At 38.3% G+C, this 21,320-nt stretch overlaps 1 protein-coding gene across 4 annotated transcripts in view; it reads right to left on the reverse strand.

Annotated features, from left to right (window-relative positions):
* Cntn1 (contactin 1) overlaps nt 1-21,320 on the reverse strand; it is a 395,948-nt gene that overhangs the window by 148,913 nt on the left and 225,715 nt on the right. For all 4 annotated transcript variants that reach the window (XM_010640950.3, XM_010640948.3, XM_010640949.3 and 1 more), the window contains 3 exons: nt 17,599-17,735; nt 15,942-15,974; nt 2,235-2,367 (listed from right to left, as the gene is read on the reverse strand). In XM_010640950.3, the coding sequence (XP_010639252.1) occupies nt 2,235-2,367; nt 15,942-15,974; nt 17,599-17,653 (221 nt within the window). In that variant the 5' untranslated portion in view covers nt 17,654-17,735. The remainder of the gene's footprint in view (nt 1-2,234; nt 2,368-15,941; nt 15,975-17,598; nt 17,736-21,320) is intronic.

Consider the following 21,320-nt stretch of genomic DNA (forward strand, 5'->3'; position numbering starts at 1 on the left):
CAGCAGGTTTTCTTGTTCAGTTGCTCCAATTATTGGGGTCCCCCCACCCCAGTTATATTGGTTCCCAATTATTTTTGGCCTTAACTTTCTCATAAGAATCTAATTCTGCCTGTGATAACATATGAATAATATTTCTCCTTGGGGTAAGTTCACTAGTCTGTTTTCAGAAACATTCACCACTGTTGTGATCCCTCTTGCCCTGCTTAAATAGTTTTTATTGTGGGGCTTGTTGCTTTGCAGATGAGAATGAGCTAAGGGGAGCCTCAGGATGCTACGTGGGAGGTGAGGCTCACTCCTGTACCTCTTGCCTCTCAGGATGTTGCCATGAACAACACATTATCTCAGAACATGCTACAGATATAAAACTACTGTGTGAGTGACAAGCTGCATGATTACCAAGGTTAATATGGCTTGCTCTGAATATTAAGTAAATTTTTAAAACTTCAAGTGTTCTTTTCTGTCAGACGAGCTGTACCATGAGATAATTACGTTCCTTTTCTTTTTTCTCTTTCTGAATGCAGGCTGCCTTCCTAACAGGGTTCGGCATCCCTTCCGGCTCCCTGCTTTAATGGGTGGGGGATTTCAGCACCCACGCGACCTGGGGAAGGAGTGGGTGATACATCTACCAGGCAAAGTTTTCTCCTTAGTGTCTCTGCCAGGTTGGGGAAGGGGGAAGTAGACACACAGCTTTGTCTGGAGCGTGTTTCTGGAAATCTATCCAAGAACAGCCCCTTGGGTTTGTGGTCCCCATTCCAGCATGGAGGCCAATTTGCTAAGTTTCCTTGCAGGATTGTCAAGTATGGGCTATCACAGAATAAGTATCACCAAAATGACTTTTTAGAGCCTATTTGTCTGCATAGATAAATACTCAGAAGGTTAAATGCTTCTTCTTTGTTTTTTTTTTTTTTTTCGTTTTTTGTTTTTTTTGAGTCATAAAACGTACATTTCAGTCCTGGATTTGAGATTTACTCTCTCAAGAAAGACAATGTATCTTTGAGAGCATAGTTTCGCTTGCACAGTGACCTTGGGTGAGACTTCCGAAGCCCCCATCAGCTATACTAGTCCATGCCCATGACTCGGTGCATAGATTCCCCCTTACATATGGTTGAAGGGGGGCGATAAATCTAACCCATCAAATGTTTTTAGAACAAATATGTTACTTACAATTTATATTGCACCTCCATGCATGAAACTGAAACAAGATCAATCACAAAGGGATAGCGATTTTGTGTCTAAGTTCATATTTTAGTTTAAGAATAATTTTGTAATTCTAGCTAGAGGTAAGAAAAAAGGAGTACAAGTAGAATTAGCTGGGACAGATATTTTCTTGTGACAACAGCAATTTATTTTTCTATATAGGAAAAAATCTACTATTAAAACCAACCTTGCTAAATGACAACCTTTAATTAAACCAGTTGACAATAACCTAAGAGAGTCCCTGATTCCCCTGTCAATCACTTCCTTTGTCTTCAGGAACCATTTTACAACTGAAATTCAAATCTGTTGGCAGTTGGTTAGTTTTCCATCTTACTGGGATCCAAATAGAAGCGGCATACTTTTTTGAGCTATCTAAAACAGGAAAACTCATTGTGACTTTTTATATAATAATTTTTGGGGCCGGGAATTTAGCTCAGTGGTTTGGTGGCCTGCCTCACAAGTGCAAGGACCTGAGTTTGATCCCCAGTACCACAAAATAATAATAAGTTTTGATAGTATAAATATGTAACCCAGAAAAAGGGAAATAAGTAAGTTTATGTAGACTGTCCAATAGGAAAAGATATACAATAAATGTATTGGGTTCTGTGGTTGCTTTGAGATTATTTTTAAAAGTAATGTGTTCTAGAATTATCTATGCAAGACTTTTAGGCATGCCTAATACAGAAATATTATCTACCATTTGGAGATAGGAGTTATTCAGGATTGTGCATACAAAAAAAAAATTGATCCTCCAAGCCGTGTATTTAAATTATGCATGTTTTTCATACAACCCTCAGTGAGTTTAACAGCATCACTTCCATTACATAATTTTTAAGTGAATGATGTCAAATGTCACTAGCATGATCTGTGCAGGAAACAGAGCAGAGTATTTATGTATGTATGTATATTGAAGAAAAGCTAGTATGTACTTGAAGTATGAGACAATGATTTTCAGCAGCCTCTATGCCCACATTCAGAGCGATACCCCTGGTCTTTGTGGAAACACATGTTTTCAAAGGAGCAGTGAGACACATTACTTGTAAACAGGGAAAGGGCTGGCTCGTGCCCTGCAGTTCAGGGAAACTTTCCCTTCTAGTGATTCTTCTGGATAAATGGTATTGATGGGTTGCTCTTCAAAAACTGGTCCAAATCCTTTGTCTTCCTCAGAAACTGTAAGAAAAGTAAAGATCATTTCATTTTATATAGTTTTATTTCAAACAAAGTGTGTATACGTGGAAAAAAATCAGAAGCATAGAATACCTATTTCAATTCAAAACAAGGACATTGCTTCTGTGATTCTCATGAAGATATTTAGTTCCTTATTCAAAATTACTTTCTGCGAATCTCTCATCAGTCCTTAATAGTATCATGTGACGCCAACCTTACCCACTTACACCTCCTCAAACAAGCCGTGCTCTAAAGCCTGTGGCTTTACATATGCTTATCCGCTTCCTAGAATCACCGCCCTACTATTCTTTTCCCATCGACAATCCCAATGGTCCTTTATAATCAGTCTGGCTATGGAGCGAGTAAGGTCCTTCAGGAAGTTGCCCCTCACCCTCTTGGCTCTAGTTCATTCTCTTTTGTTTGCCTTCAGTGTCCCATATTTGTAGAATTTAACACACCTGCTGTGATTCTTAATGCAACTTTCTGTCCTACTAGATCACCAGTGGTCGGTGACAGATGGCTGCATCTCTAATCTCTGCACGCCAGTCTCCCAGTTAGCTGCCCAGCTAGCTGGAATGCATAGGTGCTAAAGATGTTACAACAGGAGAATGAAGAATGAATTTCTAGACGTGCTGGGAGAATTAGTCTCTTTCCTGAGCCCCCCCCCCGCCCCCCGAAAACGCTGGTACTCATCACCTTCTAGTCTAGGACAGTTTATAAACAAATTAAGTGGGTATGAGATCTGAGGAACAGTCTGAAAGTCCTCACCACCATGCTCATGGTGGGAAGCAGTTGTCCTAACAGTGCATCCTCTTGGGTGCGAAGAGGAGCATCACCCCGCGGGGTGCAGAGAAGGCAATCACTCGTGTGAGTCACCAGCGTTTACACAGCACAGCTGAGAGCCATATGCTCCAAATGAATTAATAATGACCTGTGTGGCTAGAAAGGAGGAATATTCTTACATGAGGTCCCTGGACTCTCTGCTAGAGGCATGATTTTTGCCTCTACTTTATATTTTCAGAGAGTTTAAGGCAAAGGGCACAATGACATTAACTTCTCTAAGATCAGCCTTTGAAGGTGAGAGCTATCCCAACTTCCCTTAGCAGATGCATGATGTCATTTAAGTCAGACCTTACTGCCATTTCTCAGTGTGCCCTTGGACAAATTATTTAATCTCTTTAAGTCTCAGCAATACCCTTTATAAAATGGGAAATAACAGAAAAAGTTATTGTCAGAATTATTTTCAAGTAATGCATGGAAGATAATATTGTATCTGGCTTAAAATTAGCAATCAATGAATGCTGATTTTGCAAATAAAAGAATTTGCCAATCTTCAAATTTTAATTGATAATTTTATGTATATCAACTCAGACTAACAATAGAACTTTTAAAAGGCAGAAGCCAAACTGTTTTCATTTTCACAACTCTGGTACTAGTAGCCTTGTGCTGTTTTGAGGACTCAGCGCATATCTTTTGTATATATAGGTGAATAACACAGTCCTTAAGCTAGTTTCCTCTACAATGAACTATTTTCTTTCTTTCTTTTTTTTTTTTTAATTGAGTTTATTGGTACATTTAGGGATACAGTACAGTTACATTCATTGTTGGGATCATGTACCTTTATATGGCAAGTCTTGATTCTCATTTTTTTCCCCTTACCTCTGCCCTCCCTTCACCCCCTCCTCCCCTCCCCATCTACAAACACTTTATTTTCATCTTTTCATTCTCTCACATTTTTTTCTTTTCCCTTTTTGTTCTTCCCCTACGTATCACACCTTCCCTACACCTTTAGCTCCTTTCCTCCCATTTCTAAATGTCAGTAATCTTATTAGAATCTTATGCATTGTTGCAGAATATTCACACCAGGGAAACTATTTGGTATTTACACATGTGGGACTTATTTTGGTTTTTTGAGATAAGGTCTCACTATGTAGTTGAGATCGACCTGGAACTCATTATGCAGCCCAGACTGGTCTCGAACTCACAGCGATTCTCCTGCCTCAGCCTCCCGAGTGCTGGGATTATCCATGTGCACAACTCCCGGCAACAATGAACTATTTTCTACATTCATCCATTTCAAAGGAACTGTCTCATTTTGGATGCAATGCTGAAATTGCTTTTCAAGACTGTATAAATCTCAGCCCTATATCACAACTACGATGCTACTTCAGACAGGAGGTAAATAGCTCATAGTAACTGAGATTTAGTTCTAGCAATTCACTCTTCAAGCTGCCATGCAAACCATCAGTGTCACATGGCTTCTACACTTGCAAGGTAAAGACAAGGGCGTATATACTCAGGGCCCCTCACTCGGTCTACCTCGGCCATTCATAAGATCATTTTCACAGAAGTTATTCACAGAAGCTCTCTGCTAAAGATTTGTAAAGTTGATCCGAGCTGTCTTGTTCCACATCCTTTTTTGCAGTTTCAATAACCAGACATACATATAAAGCTTTCTGCTTCACGTCTAGTAATTTTACTGAGGCTCCACACTGCTTTCTGGCCAGTCAGGATGTTATCAGCACGTTAGGGAAAAATGAGTAATGAAATAAAATCCTTCATGCCAAGAGACTTTTATTTTGGATGTGGGGCCTAGGTTTTTCCTTCTTTCAAAGAAATGACCTTGTGCTTTGTTAGACTTCCCTTGCCTTGAGGTGGCTGCCACATAGAATAGCAGCCTCCATGTTAAAATATGGCTTCTCCCAACAAAGGACAGGCTTCTTCTTCCCGTCATGCCTCTTCTCCAACCAAAAGAGTGACCTGATACTTGCTACCTCCTAATAGCTAGCGAAGTCACAGGCTCCTCCAATCCCTTAATACTACCTCACTCAACTCCACCCCAGCTCAGGCCAACCCCACCCCGCTCCTATAGAAAAAGCTCCCTGTTCTGCCATATTGCTTTCTCTTCATTGTTCAGAGAAAGCCAGGCGGCTCCTCCCCATAATAAAGGCTTATGGTTCTGGTCTGGTCTTGGTGTTCGGCTCTTTTGTCTAACATGCTTAGCAATGATGAAAGTCATATGCTATTTCTCTTTCCACTTGAAAAATTTCATAAGTGCTTCCTCGAGTCTTTCCCAATTACACAGCTTTTCTGACTGGAACAATTTAGTAACACCTGCCAATTTGGAGAGCCTGTTGTCCTTCCCAAATGCCCATAAAAGAGCTGAAAAAGACAAGCAGAAAAGAGCCTGTTTGTCAGTATATTTAGAATCTCTTGTTGAAAGCAAGATGACTTCTATCCCTGAAAAAATAGCCATGTCAGTGTGAATTACTTCAAACTGTTATATAAAACCTCTACATACAAATATTTAGAAAAGCAAAAATGTATATCGTTCATGGAAAGCTCATAATTATATTCTTTTTTTTTTTTTTTTTTTTTTTTTTTTTTTTTTGGTTTTTTGAGACAGGGTCTCACTATGTAGTTGAGACTGACCTGGAACCCACAGGGATCCTCCTGCCTCAGCCTCCTGAGTGCTGGGATTACAGGCATGCACCACCATGCCCAGCTCTTCATAATTATATTCTGAGTGCACTGTTTTAATGTTATACCACATGGATGATGTCATGATACTAACCACCAATAGCCCGGATCACAATGTTCAGGGAAAATGGAGAGGTGATGTGGTTATGCTTATAAAGTAATAAACAGCGGGGCCGGGGATTTAGCTCAGTGGTTCCATCACCTGCCTTGCAAGTTCAAGGACCCAAGTTCAATCCCCAGTATAAAAAAAAAACAAAAAACAATAAACAGCAGATCACTGGTCTGTAATGATTAATTTCTGGTTCTTACGAAATGCTAGCTTAAGGATTTAAGATGGTCACCTTGATAAACTAGAAGATCGTTGTGATTATTCTGGCCTTAGGTATAGCAGTGAGCTTTCAGATACCATACTAAAATTACAAATTGGATTTTATTGAAAACCAAAACTTATGCTCAGAGAAAGACAGTTTTAAGAATATCTCAGATCTTCTGGTTTAGGAACTTTCCTTTGGACCTTGTCCAAGTTACATTCCATAAGCTACAAATGGAAAAACTTTAACTGAATGTGTCTCACTTAATAATGGAGAATATAGTAGTGACCATATACGTCTTCAAGTAATTTTAACATATCTTGGGCTGTATTAGTTGAAACACTATTATATGATTGTATTCCCAGTGTTAAATACCTTTCCACTATCTGCTTCTCAAGTGGCTTTTGATAGGGCCATTTATAGGGAGCATCATAATCTAGAAGTTCCGATTTAAGGTAAAATTTCATTAGTTTCCTTATATTGTAGATAGCTAAGTTAGATAAAAACTGACATGTAGTCAAGGAGGGCCTGGGTTCTTGAGGACGTTAGTGAAAATAAACACATCAGAATTGGCTGTAGGAGCTTCTGAAGTAAACCAGGCCTCCGGATGAAGATGCAATGGCCAGGCCTATGTGTCCCACTAAGGGATAAGTAGCAATCTGAAATTATACTGTAACTAGTGCCACCTGGTCCACGAAGTCCAGGTAGGCATCAGTAGCCCAGGTGGGTGACCAGAACATCCGGACCCATGCCTCCCCCAAAATGTCTTTGTTCTGTCCATGCACCCTTACTACACAACTTATTTTCATGCTGGATCAGTATTAACTAATTGGCTCTATTTGTGATCCTATAGGTCGATTATATCTTGACCCATGTCGTACCCACACTGTGGTTTTGCTGTATGAATTCGCCACCGACAAAGGGTCTCAGTTGCCACCCACTTCTGGACCCCTCCTGCCTCTCAGGAGCTATCTCTCAGTAAACCTTTGCTCCTCATTACCTCCTTCCACTGTTCCTGAAAATTCATTCTTCAATTTCAGGGGACAGGAACTCAGCACATGTGACATCTAACAAGTTGGAAATTATATATCTCATATATCATCTTGGAGGCCCCAATGAGATTTTTGGAAGGAGTTAAGAATACGCTTATGTTTCATATGACCTGAAATATTACAGTGGCATTCTACATTAGGACTCAACTCAGTAATTAAGAATTGTCATATTTTTTCAGTTGCTTACGCCTTGTCTTTTTTTATTAAAATGATAAATTTAAAGTTCAGCCTGGGAAGACTGTGATGTTTTCATATTTAGTATCTTTGATGGGACCTTTATATTTCTGCAGGCAGGGCTTTGAATTTCTGTTTTGCATATGCTGCATTTAGAATTACTGCTACACTGTTTGCTGAATTTACTTGTACGCCATTTCTTGACTTGTTTAACTGTGACACAACAGATGTTTGAGACGGCTTTTTGAATTTCTAATTGCTCTGCAGCTCCAGCTCTTGGGTGTGTCTGAGGCTGGGGGACGGGTCTTGGCAGTTCACCTCTGTTATGGCAGTTGATATCATTGTCAGTAAATGGGAATATGCTTCTCATGCCTGTATAGACTGCAAAACCTTCATCCCCGGGGTTAGCACGATCGGAATTCATGCTCATCCAGATCAGCACACATGAGGGTTTTGGCTGACCCAGGGCCAGGGCAGAGGTTTTCTCCTATGACCAGCAGGATCAGCAGGAGAAAACAGCCACCCTGAGATACAGGTCGGGGTTGGGAGGATGGACCAACCCTGGGTGACACCAAGGGGCACTATTCAAAACAGCGCACATACTTACAAGCCCTAAAAAATATAGTTGGAGGGTTTCCAATCTGCTCTTTGATTTTCTTCTTTTTCACTCTCTTTCAAAAAGAAAGGAGTTATTCAGGTCTCTTGAACATTGGTTTAATTTTTTTACTGGCAGCGTTTCCCTACTTAAACATGCCTGCTATAGTGATAGAGAACAGTTTTAATAGCAAAAACCTAGGAAATGTCACAATGCAAGATAACTTGTGCCCTTCAATCTGTTTAGCTCAGCATTAACTGGCACCGGAGGCATCTAGTTTCTCTCAAAAGTTTTGTAAATGAAAAGAACCAATGTTAGCTTGGCTGACCAAACATGCTCCCTTCCCCTTGGCTAGAACTGATAACTAAATGAATTTTAAAGGTCACCTCCCCTACCAAAGAAGTGCTACATTCAGGTTGAAATTCAACTGCCTCACCACATTTTGAATGTCGGCAATGTGAACTGTGGAAATGAAATGTAACCACCTGAATGAGATCAAGGCTGTAAAACCCTATAAAAGGAGGAGTTGTAACACAGTGCGTCATCGTCGATCCAGGCACGGCTTATATGTGATCAACCCTCGTCGATGAGTAAACTTCTATTTTACTTCCATTCTGTTGCCTCTCTGTGTCTCACTTGCCAGTTCCTTCCATAACAAGAGCAGGGGTCATTTGTAGCTTGGGCTTCAGGAAACATTCTCTGGAGCTGCAAGTGTGAGTGTCCAGGGGAAGCAGGTGTGTAAATATGGCTAGTACAGACCACTTTCTGGTCCATCTCCAGACACCAACCACTTGCTCTGGAGTTGTGAGACTTCCAGGGGATGCCCTGAGGGCTTATGAAAACCAAAAGGGATTAAAAGGCATACCTTCTTTTCCTCTTATAGTTTTGCAGATGAAGAACTCAATGTTGAAGCCCCTTACTACTTTGGAGTGTATTCTTAAACACTGGAAATTATTTGACCCTCACACTCTGAAGACGAGCTGTTTAATATTTTTCTGCACCTGTGTGTGGCCTGCACAGCCCCAGGAGTCAAAGTGGAGTGCAGAGAGAAGTACTGATTACAATACTATTTTACAACAAGAGTTGTAGCCCTAGAGGGAAAATATTAAGAGGTACCTTATGTTCAGACTTCCTTTGCATTAAGAGATAATCCTGACTTGTGTTCAAAGTAAAGATGGAAGCTTCCTGAAAACCATCTGGTCCTGAAGGGCCAATCTGGTACATCTACCGTTACTGAGCCTGAAGTCCCCCTCCCTTTTCCTCCATAACCAGGAGGATTGATTGTTCAAGCTCCTCAAGGGCAATATTCCCGACAGAAGGTGGTGGACAATTTAGCCCTGCCTGTGCCCATATGTTCTTTGCTCTCGGCAACCTCAAACAGAGAAAAGAAGATCTTGGAGAGTATTCAGACAATCCTGACTAAGTACATTGAGTGTTTGGGGACTTACTCAAATGTAAGATCTGGACTAGAAAGATGTCACACTGCTCTAAGGTCAAACATTGACCCCTAGTAAGACACAAGTGTGGCACTGCGTGCTGCTATTACCCATGCAAGTGAATATCATATTGGTGACTTTAAAAGTCAAGAAGAGAGGCACCAGAGGGAACGCTGGCTCCTACTAGAGCCTAAACAAGAACCCTACCAGTGTGCCAACCAGAGGGGAGACTGGAATAGAAAATATTTTCAAATACAAACCCTTGAAGACCTAAGAAGGACAAGAAGTAAGCCTTTCAATTATTTTAAATTGTCAACTATTAATCAGAAAAAAGATGAACGCCCTGTGGAAATAAAATAACTGAAATTACCTTTTAGAGGGAAAAGTTACATGTGACTATCAGCTGTGGCTACCAGAAACACCATGGCCATCAAGGCAACAATGAGAAGACCGTAGAGCTGGCTATTCCAGAAAGATAAATGATCAGCCTATTTCTTTTCTTGCAAAATCTGCTTTCACAGAGGTAAAAGTTTTTTCTTTTCTTTTTGATTCTTATTATAAGAGATCTCTGCTAATTTATGACCTATAAGAAAGGTTGTGACTAGTCTATTTATTGTTACAAACCTAAAAACTGTAAAAGGGTTATTATAGTTCAACTTAGCCAATAACAGAGTGCGCTGTCCAGTTTAAAAATAATCGTTTTTTTGTGTGTGTGTTTATGTTCATCCATCTGTCTGTTTAATGTGTTAAGAATCAGTTAAAACACCTGCAGCTGTTTCTTGCTTTCCTGAAACTTTGAAGCCTGAAAAAAAAAAAAAAAAGCATTGCACTTGATGGACTATCAGTTGCCCTAATTATTTTCTTTGAGAAACATGTATGGGCTCTTGAAAGACAAATTAGCCCAAACAAGCATTTGTATGGCTTTGCTATGCTCAGTATGAAACTTCAAATATGAATCTCATCGCCCTACTGACGAGGGTGTTGAGGTAAAATACCTTTCTAGGATGAGACAGGGCAAGGCTCAGGAAAGGATCCGCTGATGGGAGCCGTAGACTTATCCTACAGGAAACAGTGCCATTCACTGATTTTTTTTTATATATATATACATGGGAAAACTTAGATGGCAGTTGTGACGCTGTAGAAGAATGATGAAATGAAAAGGCAAAAGCAACAAATAGGAATTATATTTAAGAAAGAAACTAAAATTACTTGAAAAATACATTCCCCTATTATTACCAGAGAGCTTCTCCTAAAAAGGATCACAGTTATAACTTTTCAAGCTAACTGAAACTGTAACCCTTTATATCACATTTTCTTTTGATCTGTTCTTAAAGAAAACTCTATTTGCTGCAATATAATGTGACTATCATAAATCTACTGGAGAACTAAATTCATGTTTAAAATTTGATTAAATACATTAATAGCTAAAAAAATAATGCGCACAGTTTTGCCATCACGTTTACAAATCAGTGGCTTTTGCCACTGATTTCCTTCAGCACAATTTTCAGATTCACAACGAAGGTAATCAGTCAGTCGCATGATCTGGAATGAGATTGCTGCTCCTTTTGTTATGCAGCAATTGTCCTCCACAATCTTATTATCAACTCTGTTTCTGGAAACTGAAAGTAGAATGACAATTGGTGCCTGAAAGTTCATGAAAACTCATTTTATGCCCATGTTGAAGCAAAGTTATTTTCTCACTGAAAGTTACCGTCTCCATCGGTTGGTTATTAAACAAATCATTACATAAGTATGTTGTAAGAAGACTTTCAGAAGGTCTCAACAGAAAAAAGGCAACGACAATGAAATTTTAAGATGATCTAATAGCGGAATTTTGGGGGGATGGTACCCGGGATCAAACTCAGGTCCTTGCGCTTGCAAGGCAGGCACCGGAACCACTGAGCTAAATCCTCGGCCCTAATACTGGAATTTTTTACAAAACTTATAATATTCTTCTCATTACAGCGAGGGAATGATGTAAGCTCTACTGAAATAAAATAAACTCTCAAATTAGGCGGTACTGAAGCTGTTTCAGAGCGTACTTCTTGAGGACAGCACAGTTCCTTGTCTCCATGGGCAACCACTTCCTACTGATGACAAAGCAAAGGCATTTAGGGCTTGGGAGTGAACATTCTTAGGCCTACTCCTGTGTGGTCATGGTTACTAGGTGAGACTGCAGTTTTACTGTAATTAAAACTGCAACATTAGCTGGGCATGGTGGCACACGTCTGTAATCCCAGCACTGGGGAGACTGAGGCAGGAGGTTCCCTGTGAGTTTGAGACCAGCCTGGGCTGCATAGTGAGTTCCAGGGCAGCCTGAACTACATAGTAAGACCCTGTCTCAAAAAAAAAAAAAAAAAAAAAAAAAAATGCAACTTGATTATCTCAAAAATGTAGTTATCAGAACAAAGTCTAGGGTCAAATTAGCACAAAGTATAAGAAAGCTAAATTCTCCTTTGCGTGGCTTTATCTTTCCAAGGAGAGCCTTGTGCATCTCTTGGCAGCCACTTCCTGGACTTGGGGCCCGTTTCTGAAACGCCCAGTCAGACTCTGAGCTTTAAGCACGTGGCCAGGCAGCTTCCCATCACCCCCTCATATCTGCTCGTGTCTTTGTACACACTGAGCTCCTGAGGCTGGGTCTGCTGCGGGGGGCAGGCTGCCTCTGTGCTCCTCTGATTAATGAGGCTCTTGAGGGACTATATCACAGAATAAAGATAAGTCACTGAAGGTGGTAAATGTCACTCAAATTTAGAGATACGAAAACGTACCGAGAATAATGTGAAGTCACCAATACGAGAAGAAATGCCCAGGAAATTTGTATAGGAGGGGCTGTAATAATATGGGAAATTCCCTCTCTGCCCTCTCCCTAGTAAAGCAATGAAGTATTTTTTTTACTATTAGCTCTTTAAATTATAATGTGATGCAATAACTCTGAATGTGCAAAGCATAAAGCATTATTTCATTTTCTAATTCTCATAATACTTATTCTTCGATTTGATTACTTCCCTTTACACACTTAATACTGACTTATAGAGGAATTTAAATGATATCTATTCTCCGGCCAGCGATTTAGCGCAGTGGTGCCACCACCTGCCTCGAAAGCACAAGGCCCAGAGTTTGATCCCTGGTACAAAAAAAAAAAAAAAAAAAAAAAAATATTTTTTTTCTCATTTGGTGATTTACATGGACAAAAGTTGGTCCTGAAATAGCAGCAGCTTGTTGTTTGTTTGTTTTGTTTTTTCATCTGATAGAAAAGTAAATGCAGAGTATGAATGGAAAGGTACCTCAGATACATGTGTACTCTCAAATAATGTAGTTACTAAATATCTTAACATTACAAGCTGACTTCCTACAACTCAGTTATATTCATTCTCTTATCTCAAAGAATACTGATGACACAAATCTATAAAATAACAAGAGAAACTTTTTAAAAACATAGAAAGGATAGACGGTGTTGATGGTTTTTCAGCCTCAGCATACTTTATTTTTCAAATTGTTTCTGTTTGTTTGTTTGTTTGTTTTGTTATGGAGATCGAACTCAGGACCTTGAGTTTACAGGGCAGGTGGTGGCACCACTGAGCTAAACCCCTGGCCCTGTTTCTATTTTTAATACATATGTTTTATTTAAGGAAATAGTCTTCTAGAGTACTAAGATTGCTATAAAATATGAGTTTAAGATTGTTAATTCTGTAAGATGATATATTGGGTAAAAGTCTCATCTAGGATAAGATATTCCAATATCACATCACCAAAGTGCTGTGGCAGACATCAGGCACTGCGAGGGTTTGGGAGACCCATAGTATGCTCGTCCCTTGGTTGAGAACAAATTCTTCCTTCCATGGCTCAGAGTAAAAGCTAATCAGCTTTATTTCCATCCCTCCTGCCAGTGATGGCTTTGGGTATGAATGTGTGACCCACTCTGGACAGTTGTTGTAAGGAGAGAGAAGGTCTCCTCGTTTCTAAAAGAGGAGACGGATACAAGAAAAAAGAAACACATCTTCACCTTCATGACACTTCTGTGTCTGTATACGATCCTGGGACTAAGCCCTACAGCAAGCGACACAAGCAGGAAGCCTGAGAGTTGCCACAGAATTAACAACGGCCATCACTGGTGAGAGAAACTACAGGATGTTACATGTTCACAGCAATAATCCAACAGAAAGGGAGAAACTGGTCATGAGCTGGAAGGTGACAATTTCAACGTCAAGGAACTTAAATAGATCAAATAGGATAGGATCTGGCACACAAAGGCAGGACTGGAATGGTGACAGCATCTAGGAAAGACAAGCAGGCAAAGCATATGGGCGTAGGAGCAATTAGAGAGCGCATGTGGTAGAGTGAGCTTGTGCAGTTCTCTTCAAATCCTTTCTATTTTCCCCATGCAACAGGAAGCAAAGCCATCACCCAAAAGCAAGGCCCAACAAACCAGTGGGAGGTTTGAGGAAAGAGGTGCCCTGTGATTTGACCCAGGAGAGTGAGGAGTGGCCTGCTTGCTGGGCAGCCCCAGATGTCCACCTCAGGTTAGGAGTTGTAAATTTGCATTATTGAGTTTTTTGAGGATTTAAATTTTGGGGGGGGGTATAAAGGGAGGTCATTAGGGTTGGGGATTTAGAGCTCAGAGGTGCTGCCACCTGCCTTGAAAGCCCAAGGTCCTCAGTTTTATACCCGGTACAAAAAAAAAAAGTGAGGTCATTAGTGACTAAAAGTGGAGTGGCCGAGTGAGCTCAGGGAACACCTGAATATTAGACTATAACTCTAATCAGAGACTCACAATACTTTTTACTTAGGGCAATGCTGTGGTCTCTCCCCACCAAAAAGACAGATGGATGGGTGGAGGGAAGGAAGGAAGGAGAGAGTAAAATGGAAAAGTCCTATATGTTAAAGTCCTAATTCCCAGTATACCCTGATAAAACCTTATTTGGAAATAAGGGACTTACAAAAGTAATCAAGTTAAAGTGAGACCATTGGGTAGATCATAATTCAACATGAGTAACATTCTTATAAAAGGGGAAATTAAAAGATGGAGACAGACATTCTTAGAGAGAAGATGATGCGAGATCTAGGGAGAATGAAATGTGAAGTTGGAGGCAGAGATAGGAACTTTGCTGCCCCAAGCAAAGGACACTCGGGGCTCCTGGAAGCTGGAAGAGGTGGGAGGGAGACTCCCTCTGAGGCTTTGACTCTGAACTGGTATCTTTCGGAGCTGTGACACAATGGCTTCTGTTCTCAGTCACTTAATTTGTTATATCTTATCATGGCAGTCCTAGGATACTTGCCAGATTTTCTCAAATTTAAAGTGTTTTTAAATAAAATTCCTAATAACTTTCTTTATATAGAATTCCACTTTTTTTGGGGGGGTACCAGCGATTGAACTGGGGTCCTTGTGCTTGCAAGGCAGGCAGCAGAACCACTCAGCTAAATCCCTGGCCCTAGAATTCCACTTTAACATTTAAAATACATCAAGGTTTTCTATTACCATTAATTCCTTAATTCTTCAAATAATTCTTTTTAAATCCCCATCATAAAATTTCTTATAAAAATGTTATTTACTTATTTCCCACCTTGTGCTCAGGGTCATGAAGTCAAGGAAAATATCTTACTGGTCTTTACATAGCATACATGTATTGCTTTCCAACCCACAATATTGGAATAGAAAAGGCTTTGATGGAATTTGGGCTAAGAATTTCCTAAGCTTTAGTCCCTCGTGTGGAAGTTCTTCTCTGTAGGGCTTGGATATTCTCAATTTGATGTGCTTGCTGCTCATCAAGTCCACCTGATTTTTCATTCTCCGCCCATTATGCACTGCTTTTTATGTTACAGGTTTTACTACGTTTATTGAGCACATATCATATCATGCACTAAGCTTTTAGATTTTGTGGCATTCTTATTTCAGTTCTCAAAAGAATCTTATGATTTTTGCATATTGAAAAGCCGAGGCTCCTCATAGTTGAAAAATTTATACAAAATCACATGATCAGCTACTGAAGTACCCCGCTGAGGATGTAAATATAAGCTCGTCTTATTTTAGACTCTAATTTTCTCAGTATCCCATGCTGCTTTGATTTCTGAAAGAACTTTTCAGTGATCAAAGTAAACTGTCAATTAGCAGGATTGTTCGTTACAGTCAATATATCTGAAATAATAAATTTCATAACATCTGTACATTCCTAGCTGAGCTGAATCTTAAGGTTCCAATTTAACTAACTGTAGTTCTCTCATAGGAAGAAAAGTTTCCAAAAGTAAGTTAAATGGTCACATGATTCATAATATTACTTCAAACTTTACTCACACACCCTTGTAACAAAGCATGAAGGGAAGATACAGAACGCAATGATTATTTCCACTGACTGCATTCCCTCTTCAGTAATCAAACAAGTTGTTTTATGATCTAAAAAAAAAAAAACTCAGAAAATTTCTATGTGGTTTAACATTAATCATTTGCCTTCAAGTTTACAGAGGCAATAGCTTGAAGCAGAAAAATAAAATTTAAACTAAGATATTTCAAAGACGTACCCTTTCAGGTACTTACCTCCATGTCCGTATCTTCTATGCCAGGTAAACTCTAAAAATAAAATTAAAAACAAAAAGGTCCTAAAGTAAGTCTTTGAGCTGTTTCTCAAAAAATTCTCAAAAAATTGAGAAGCTAATTGGTATGGTAGTACTGGCCCCTCACTGTTAAGGATGAAATATCTTCAAATCTACGCAGATATTTATGTTTCAAAGTTAGAGCTCTAAAGCTCTAGGTCAATAACATTACTATGTATTTTTGTTACTAATCATATATTTGTTTCATCTCATTCACAAAAAATAAGACTTTACCACAATAACTTTGCCAAAAGTTTTCATTATCATACTTACATTATACATATACATACATTGTTCATCTTTATGTGTGTGTATATAATGATGGTGGCATATATATATGTATTTATGAATGCTGATAAAATTTAAATACTAATGGAATCATCCTATTTTGGAAATTAGAGTCAACCCAGTAAAATTTACTACTCAAAATACAGTATTATTTTTTATTTCTCTGAAAGTAAATAAGAAATTCAATAAAATATTCCTCAGGCTCATCATAAAGGAGTCAGCATAGACTTATTATATACAACAGGATGAGACATCTACGCCAGGGTGGGAGAGCAGATTAACAAGTACTTGCTCACTATGTTACTGATGCAGGTATTTGAAAAACTGACTGTTAGAAAACACGTTATAGTCAAATAAAAACAAAGTGTACTTTCCCTTACAGGAATTATCTCTGAATGCTTCATATTTGTCTTTGAAAGACAGAAATAGAATACAATATATGTCTTAAACTAAAGGACTCTGGAGATTGTTTCATTACTTCTTCTTATGCCTACACACATGGCAAGTTGTTTTAAATGCGATTTTCCTACTATTGACCAAACTGGTGAAAAATTTGCAAGATTCAGTAGTGTGTTGGAACCAGTCATAATACCCTTAAGAAGTGATTATTAACTTTCAGTAATTTGGTGATTTAATTCTTAAACATGGCAAGAATTAAAAATATATTAACTTATAAATAAGTAAATATATGAAGACTAACTGGAACATGTGTTTAAAATCCATTACTTGTTAATTTCTTTTTTATCACATTGTAGTGTTCCTCACTGAAGTTACTTTAGGTATCCGGACAGTGAAAATGCTATCTGAGAGTGAGCTGTGGTAAACCTCTTCCAACTCCATATTAAGCTGTATTAAGTTGAAATTGACCATTCTACCGGAAGCATTCACTTCCAGGAATAGACAAAGACTAACATCAGGGATACCCGCATCCAAATTTTTGGAATTTACTGGCACATTGTTGTGTAAGGTGACTATATCTTGTGACTTTTTTTTTCTCACTGAGTTTATTGGTACATTTTAGGTCTATAGCACAGTTACATTCATCACTGTGATCTTGTACCTTTACATGACAGATCTTGGTTCTCATTTTCCCCATACCCTTGCCCTCCCTTCATCCCTTGTGGCTTTTTAAATGAAAGTAAAAAGTTTTAAAAATTAGGGCAAACTTTAACATATAAAATCTGTTTACTTGAGTGACTCAAATGCCAAAAGAAATTATGAGTTCTAACTTCACTCAACAGATCTAATGAAATGGGAAACATACTGATTCTGTTGACATAACTGATGGAGAATATAGAAAGGATCTTTCTTACCTGATAGACAGCTTGTGAATGATGCTATCACGAGATGACTAACCAGCAACCACATTTTTGTCTTGTGTTTAGAAGTAGCTTAGTTCCAATTTTTTTAAAAGTTTTATCTTGATGGCAGTTGGATGATATTAAAACACCTGCATCAAGAAGAGAAAGGAGAGGAAAGGAGGGGAAGGGAGGGGAAAGAAGGGAAGGGAAAACAAAAAAGTGAGAGAAAGGAAAGAAAATGGAGCGGAGAAGGGGAAATGTTCGTCAATATTGATTCAGCTTTGTTTTATATTTATTTACAAAATAAATTCTAACTTATCCAATGCCTGTAAACACATCATAAGGAAAAGATGTGGTATCCTAGGACTTCAGCGTCACCACAGTGTCCTCACGTTTAACCATGGGCAAGCCACTCATTTTGTGTGTGTTCAGATTTCTTTTCCTCTTTAACCACTAACTTCAATAATAACTCTACAAAGAGCACAATCTTCTATTCCAATATCAACATTTCATTGGAAGATTAAATCAAAGTGAACTGCTGATAAATTCATTTGGACGTAAGAGTTTTGTAAGCTTTCTAAAAACTCAAACATTATCACACAAGGATGATATGGTAATGCCTGCTTTTGGTGGCCGATGGAAATTTTTGCCAGAAACACTAATTTTTAATGTTGAAGTAATGATGTCATAAAATATTTATTCATCCTTTTTGCCTTCACTTTTTAATTTAATTATTCGGCAAAAGATACCACCAAAAAACAACCTAGGTCTTGTGAGGTCAAATATTTTAAAATTGGAGAGCCCTACTTAAAGACAAGAAGAAGAAATTACTAACATAAATTAAGTTACAAATTCACATAGCTGTCTAATTAAAATATTTTGTTTTGACAAATTTTCCCAAAACTAAGGACCAAGATTAGTTTGCCAAAACTAATTGCTGAAATGTCACCTCAACTTGGAAGTGCCTCACACGAATGTGAGGCCGCACAACCGAAGCTTCATTGTCTTTATGGCAAACATACGGGGGACTAAGCCAACAGAAAGGAGGAGTCAGAAAGGGGAAAGTGTGCTAGCTCTTCCAACCTCCCAGATAGTAGAGACAAATACAGATATACAAGTTAGGGTAATGAAATAGTGATTTGCACTTGTATGCTGTGCACCTTGAAAGAATGTTAACCATTTTGATTGAAACCATTGTAAAGTAAGGTACGAAGTAGTAGGCAGGACATGTGGTTGGAGGTGCTATCCTTTAAGATCAAAGTCATTTGATCATTTTGAAACTCAATAAATTTTTACTGAAACGCCTTGAGAGTAACATATTTCAGGGCATTAGAAAGAGATTTCTTCAAGAGAACCCAAATGGAGTTTCAACTAGAAAAGATCAAACCATGTCTTCAAGGATTATGTACAAGCACAGCAGAATTCTTATGTTGAATTAAGTGTAAAATGCAAGATAAGCAAGGAAGCAATTCTGAAAGCAAAATACTTACCCTGTAGTGTTCAACAGAGAAATATATTACCCAAAAGAGGAAAAGTCCTATTGATTATTTACATTGCACTATGTTAAAGAAAAACATGAGATCCCATTTATTTTAATTATGCTTGACTTGATATTTGACAATCCTAAGACTTTGCCAAAGTTGCCCAAAATGTTTACTGGTAATATAAGCAAAGGTACAACTTTTTTCTTTTCAGTGTACTGGTTACTCTATAGTGAATAAATCATTTATGGTCTGGGGATTTAGCTCAGTGGTTCTGCTACCTGCCTCACAAGCACAAGGACCTAAGTTCACTCCCTGGTACCAAATAATAATAATAATAATAATAATAATAATAATAATAATAACAAAAATTTATTCTTAGAAAAGCCTAAATTCACATAGAAAATAGAGTGGAAATGGGAAATTGTCGGTAGGAACTATTCAGAATATCATTGCAAAAAACAACCGACAGATGACTTTTGCCAGGATCAATTTCTGAACAATTTATCATTCTTAGAGATATCTGAGAAGGTAACAATTACATATCTCTCAAGATGATATCAAATCTGGAATTAAAATTTTTTATTTCATTTTATTTCTTTCTCTAAACTGGGCTGATAAGAAAGAAAAACATGGTTTTTAAAAAGTGAAGAATGAAGAAAAATTCTTCAGAAGGCAGGAAAATCAATTAAGTGATCTGAAGAAGACTTTTTATTTCAATCATGTATGTTATCGTTGCTCTCTAAATAGAAAATGCAAAGCATTCAGTTGTATACAGCTTGGTTATATCTTTCTAAGCTTTGTCACACACAAAACAAGGTGCAAATGAGCATTTTCTTAGCCTCTTGTTTTCTAATTTTCCTGCTGGTAATGCACAACAATTAGGATGAGCTCCTTTAATGGAAGGTAGGAAAAACAAGAAGGAAACGTATGTCAAAACGTTGGCCATACCAACTATCTTTTGAAGATAAATTTAGGCAGATATATTTACAAACATTTACAGATTATAAAGCATGTGCAGTTTTAATGGCAACCGTGATTATTACATTTTTAAAATAGTTCTAATTTACTTACTAAAGAATAACAAACTTCGAGTTCTCTACATGCCTGTCACAGATACTCAAGCTTAAGAGCAGGGGATAGTGCTGCAGCTTGGGTATTGAGTGAAGAGGAAGTAGCACTGACCAGAGAAAAGGAAATGGATAAGTAACAGTGAAGAATAAAAAAACAATTGTGTACTGGGGATTTGCCTCAATGGTTCTGCTGCCTGTCTTGCAAGCACAAGGACCCGAGTTCGAGCCCCAGTACCAAAAAGAGAAGAACTGTGTGAACGTGTCGTTCAGATTCTTCATTTCGATGGAGTCAGGAACATTTGGTCTATTTACCCATTAACTCTCCGTGTAGTCTGGAAAAGTGGGGCAAGTCTAAAGAAAGGATTAGTTCGGCCCACGCAGAGCAGGTGATTTTAGGAAACTGAAAATAAAATGCAGAGGAACTTTCTCAGTGTAGGATGTTATTTAACACTTCCTTCTCAGATAACAATCACAGTATGTGGGAACTTGTGCCAACGCATAGTCCAAATAGAGCAAGGGAAGCCAGAGAGAGCTTGTATGAATGTTGCCCCCAGTCATTTCAGCTTGTGAATTTGGGCAAGTTACTCAACCTCTGACCTTTTTACACATGAAATGTGAAAGGAATGCCAGCTTCATAGAGTACTATAAAGGCTTTACAAGGCTGGGCATGTAAAATATTACTATGAAAAAATGTTCAAAATATTAATTTATTAACATTAGCAATCACCTATATATTAAAATAGTAATTCATTAACATTAATAAGTGTTTGCTTATTAATATAATTACTAGTAATAATTTGTTGATTGTTTGAAATGATAATTTAGTATTTTTAACCATAGGCTTCTCGAGCCAGGGGTGAGGAGAAGGGACGTCCTTTGTACTCACAAATTAAAGGAGAGATTTATTTTGGCTTTTTTTTTTTTTTAGCAGTTTCAGTCTATAGTTGGCCTGCTCCAAGAAGCAGAGAGCTAAAGGAGGAACTCAAGAGGGTCACTCTGCAATGTCATTCCCTCAGTAACCTACCTCTTTTAACCACAGTCTTCCTCACAGTACAATTTACTATAACACCTCCGTGATTCCATCACCTTCCAAAAAGCCCCACCTCTGAGTGCATGAAGTTCAAGGGAGGACATCTAGATATAATTCATAATAATATCTGCTTATTTACAGATATACATA

Source organism: Fukomys damarensis, unplaced genomic scaffold, assembly GCF_012274545.1.
Source record: "Fukomys damarensis isolate Sample0158 unplaced genomic scaffold, DMR_v1.0_HiC HiC_scaffold_15, whole genome shotgun sequence".
Lineage (NCBI taxonomy): Eukaryota > Metazoa > Chordata > Mammalia > Rodentia > Bathyergidae > Fukomys > Fukomys damarensis.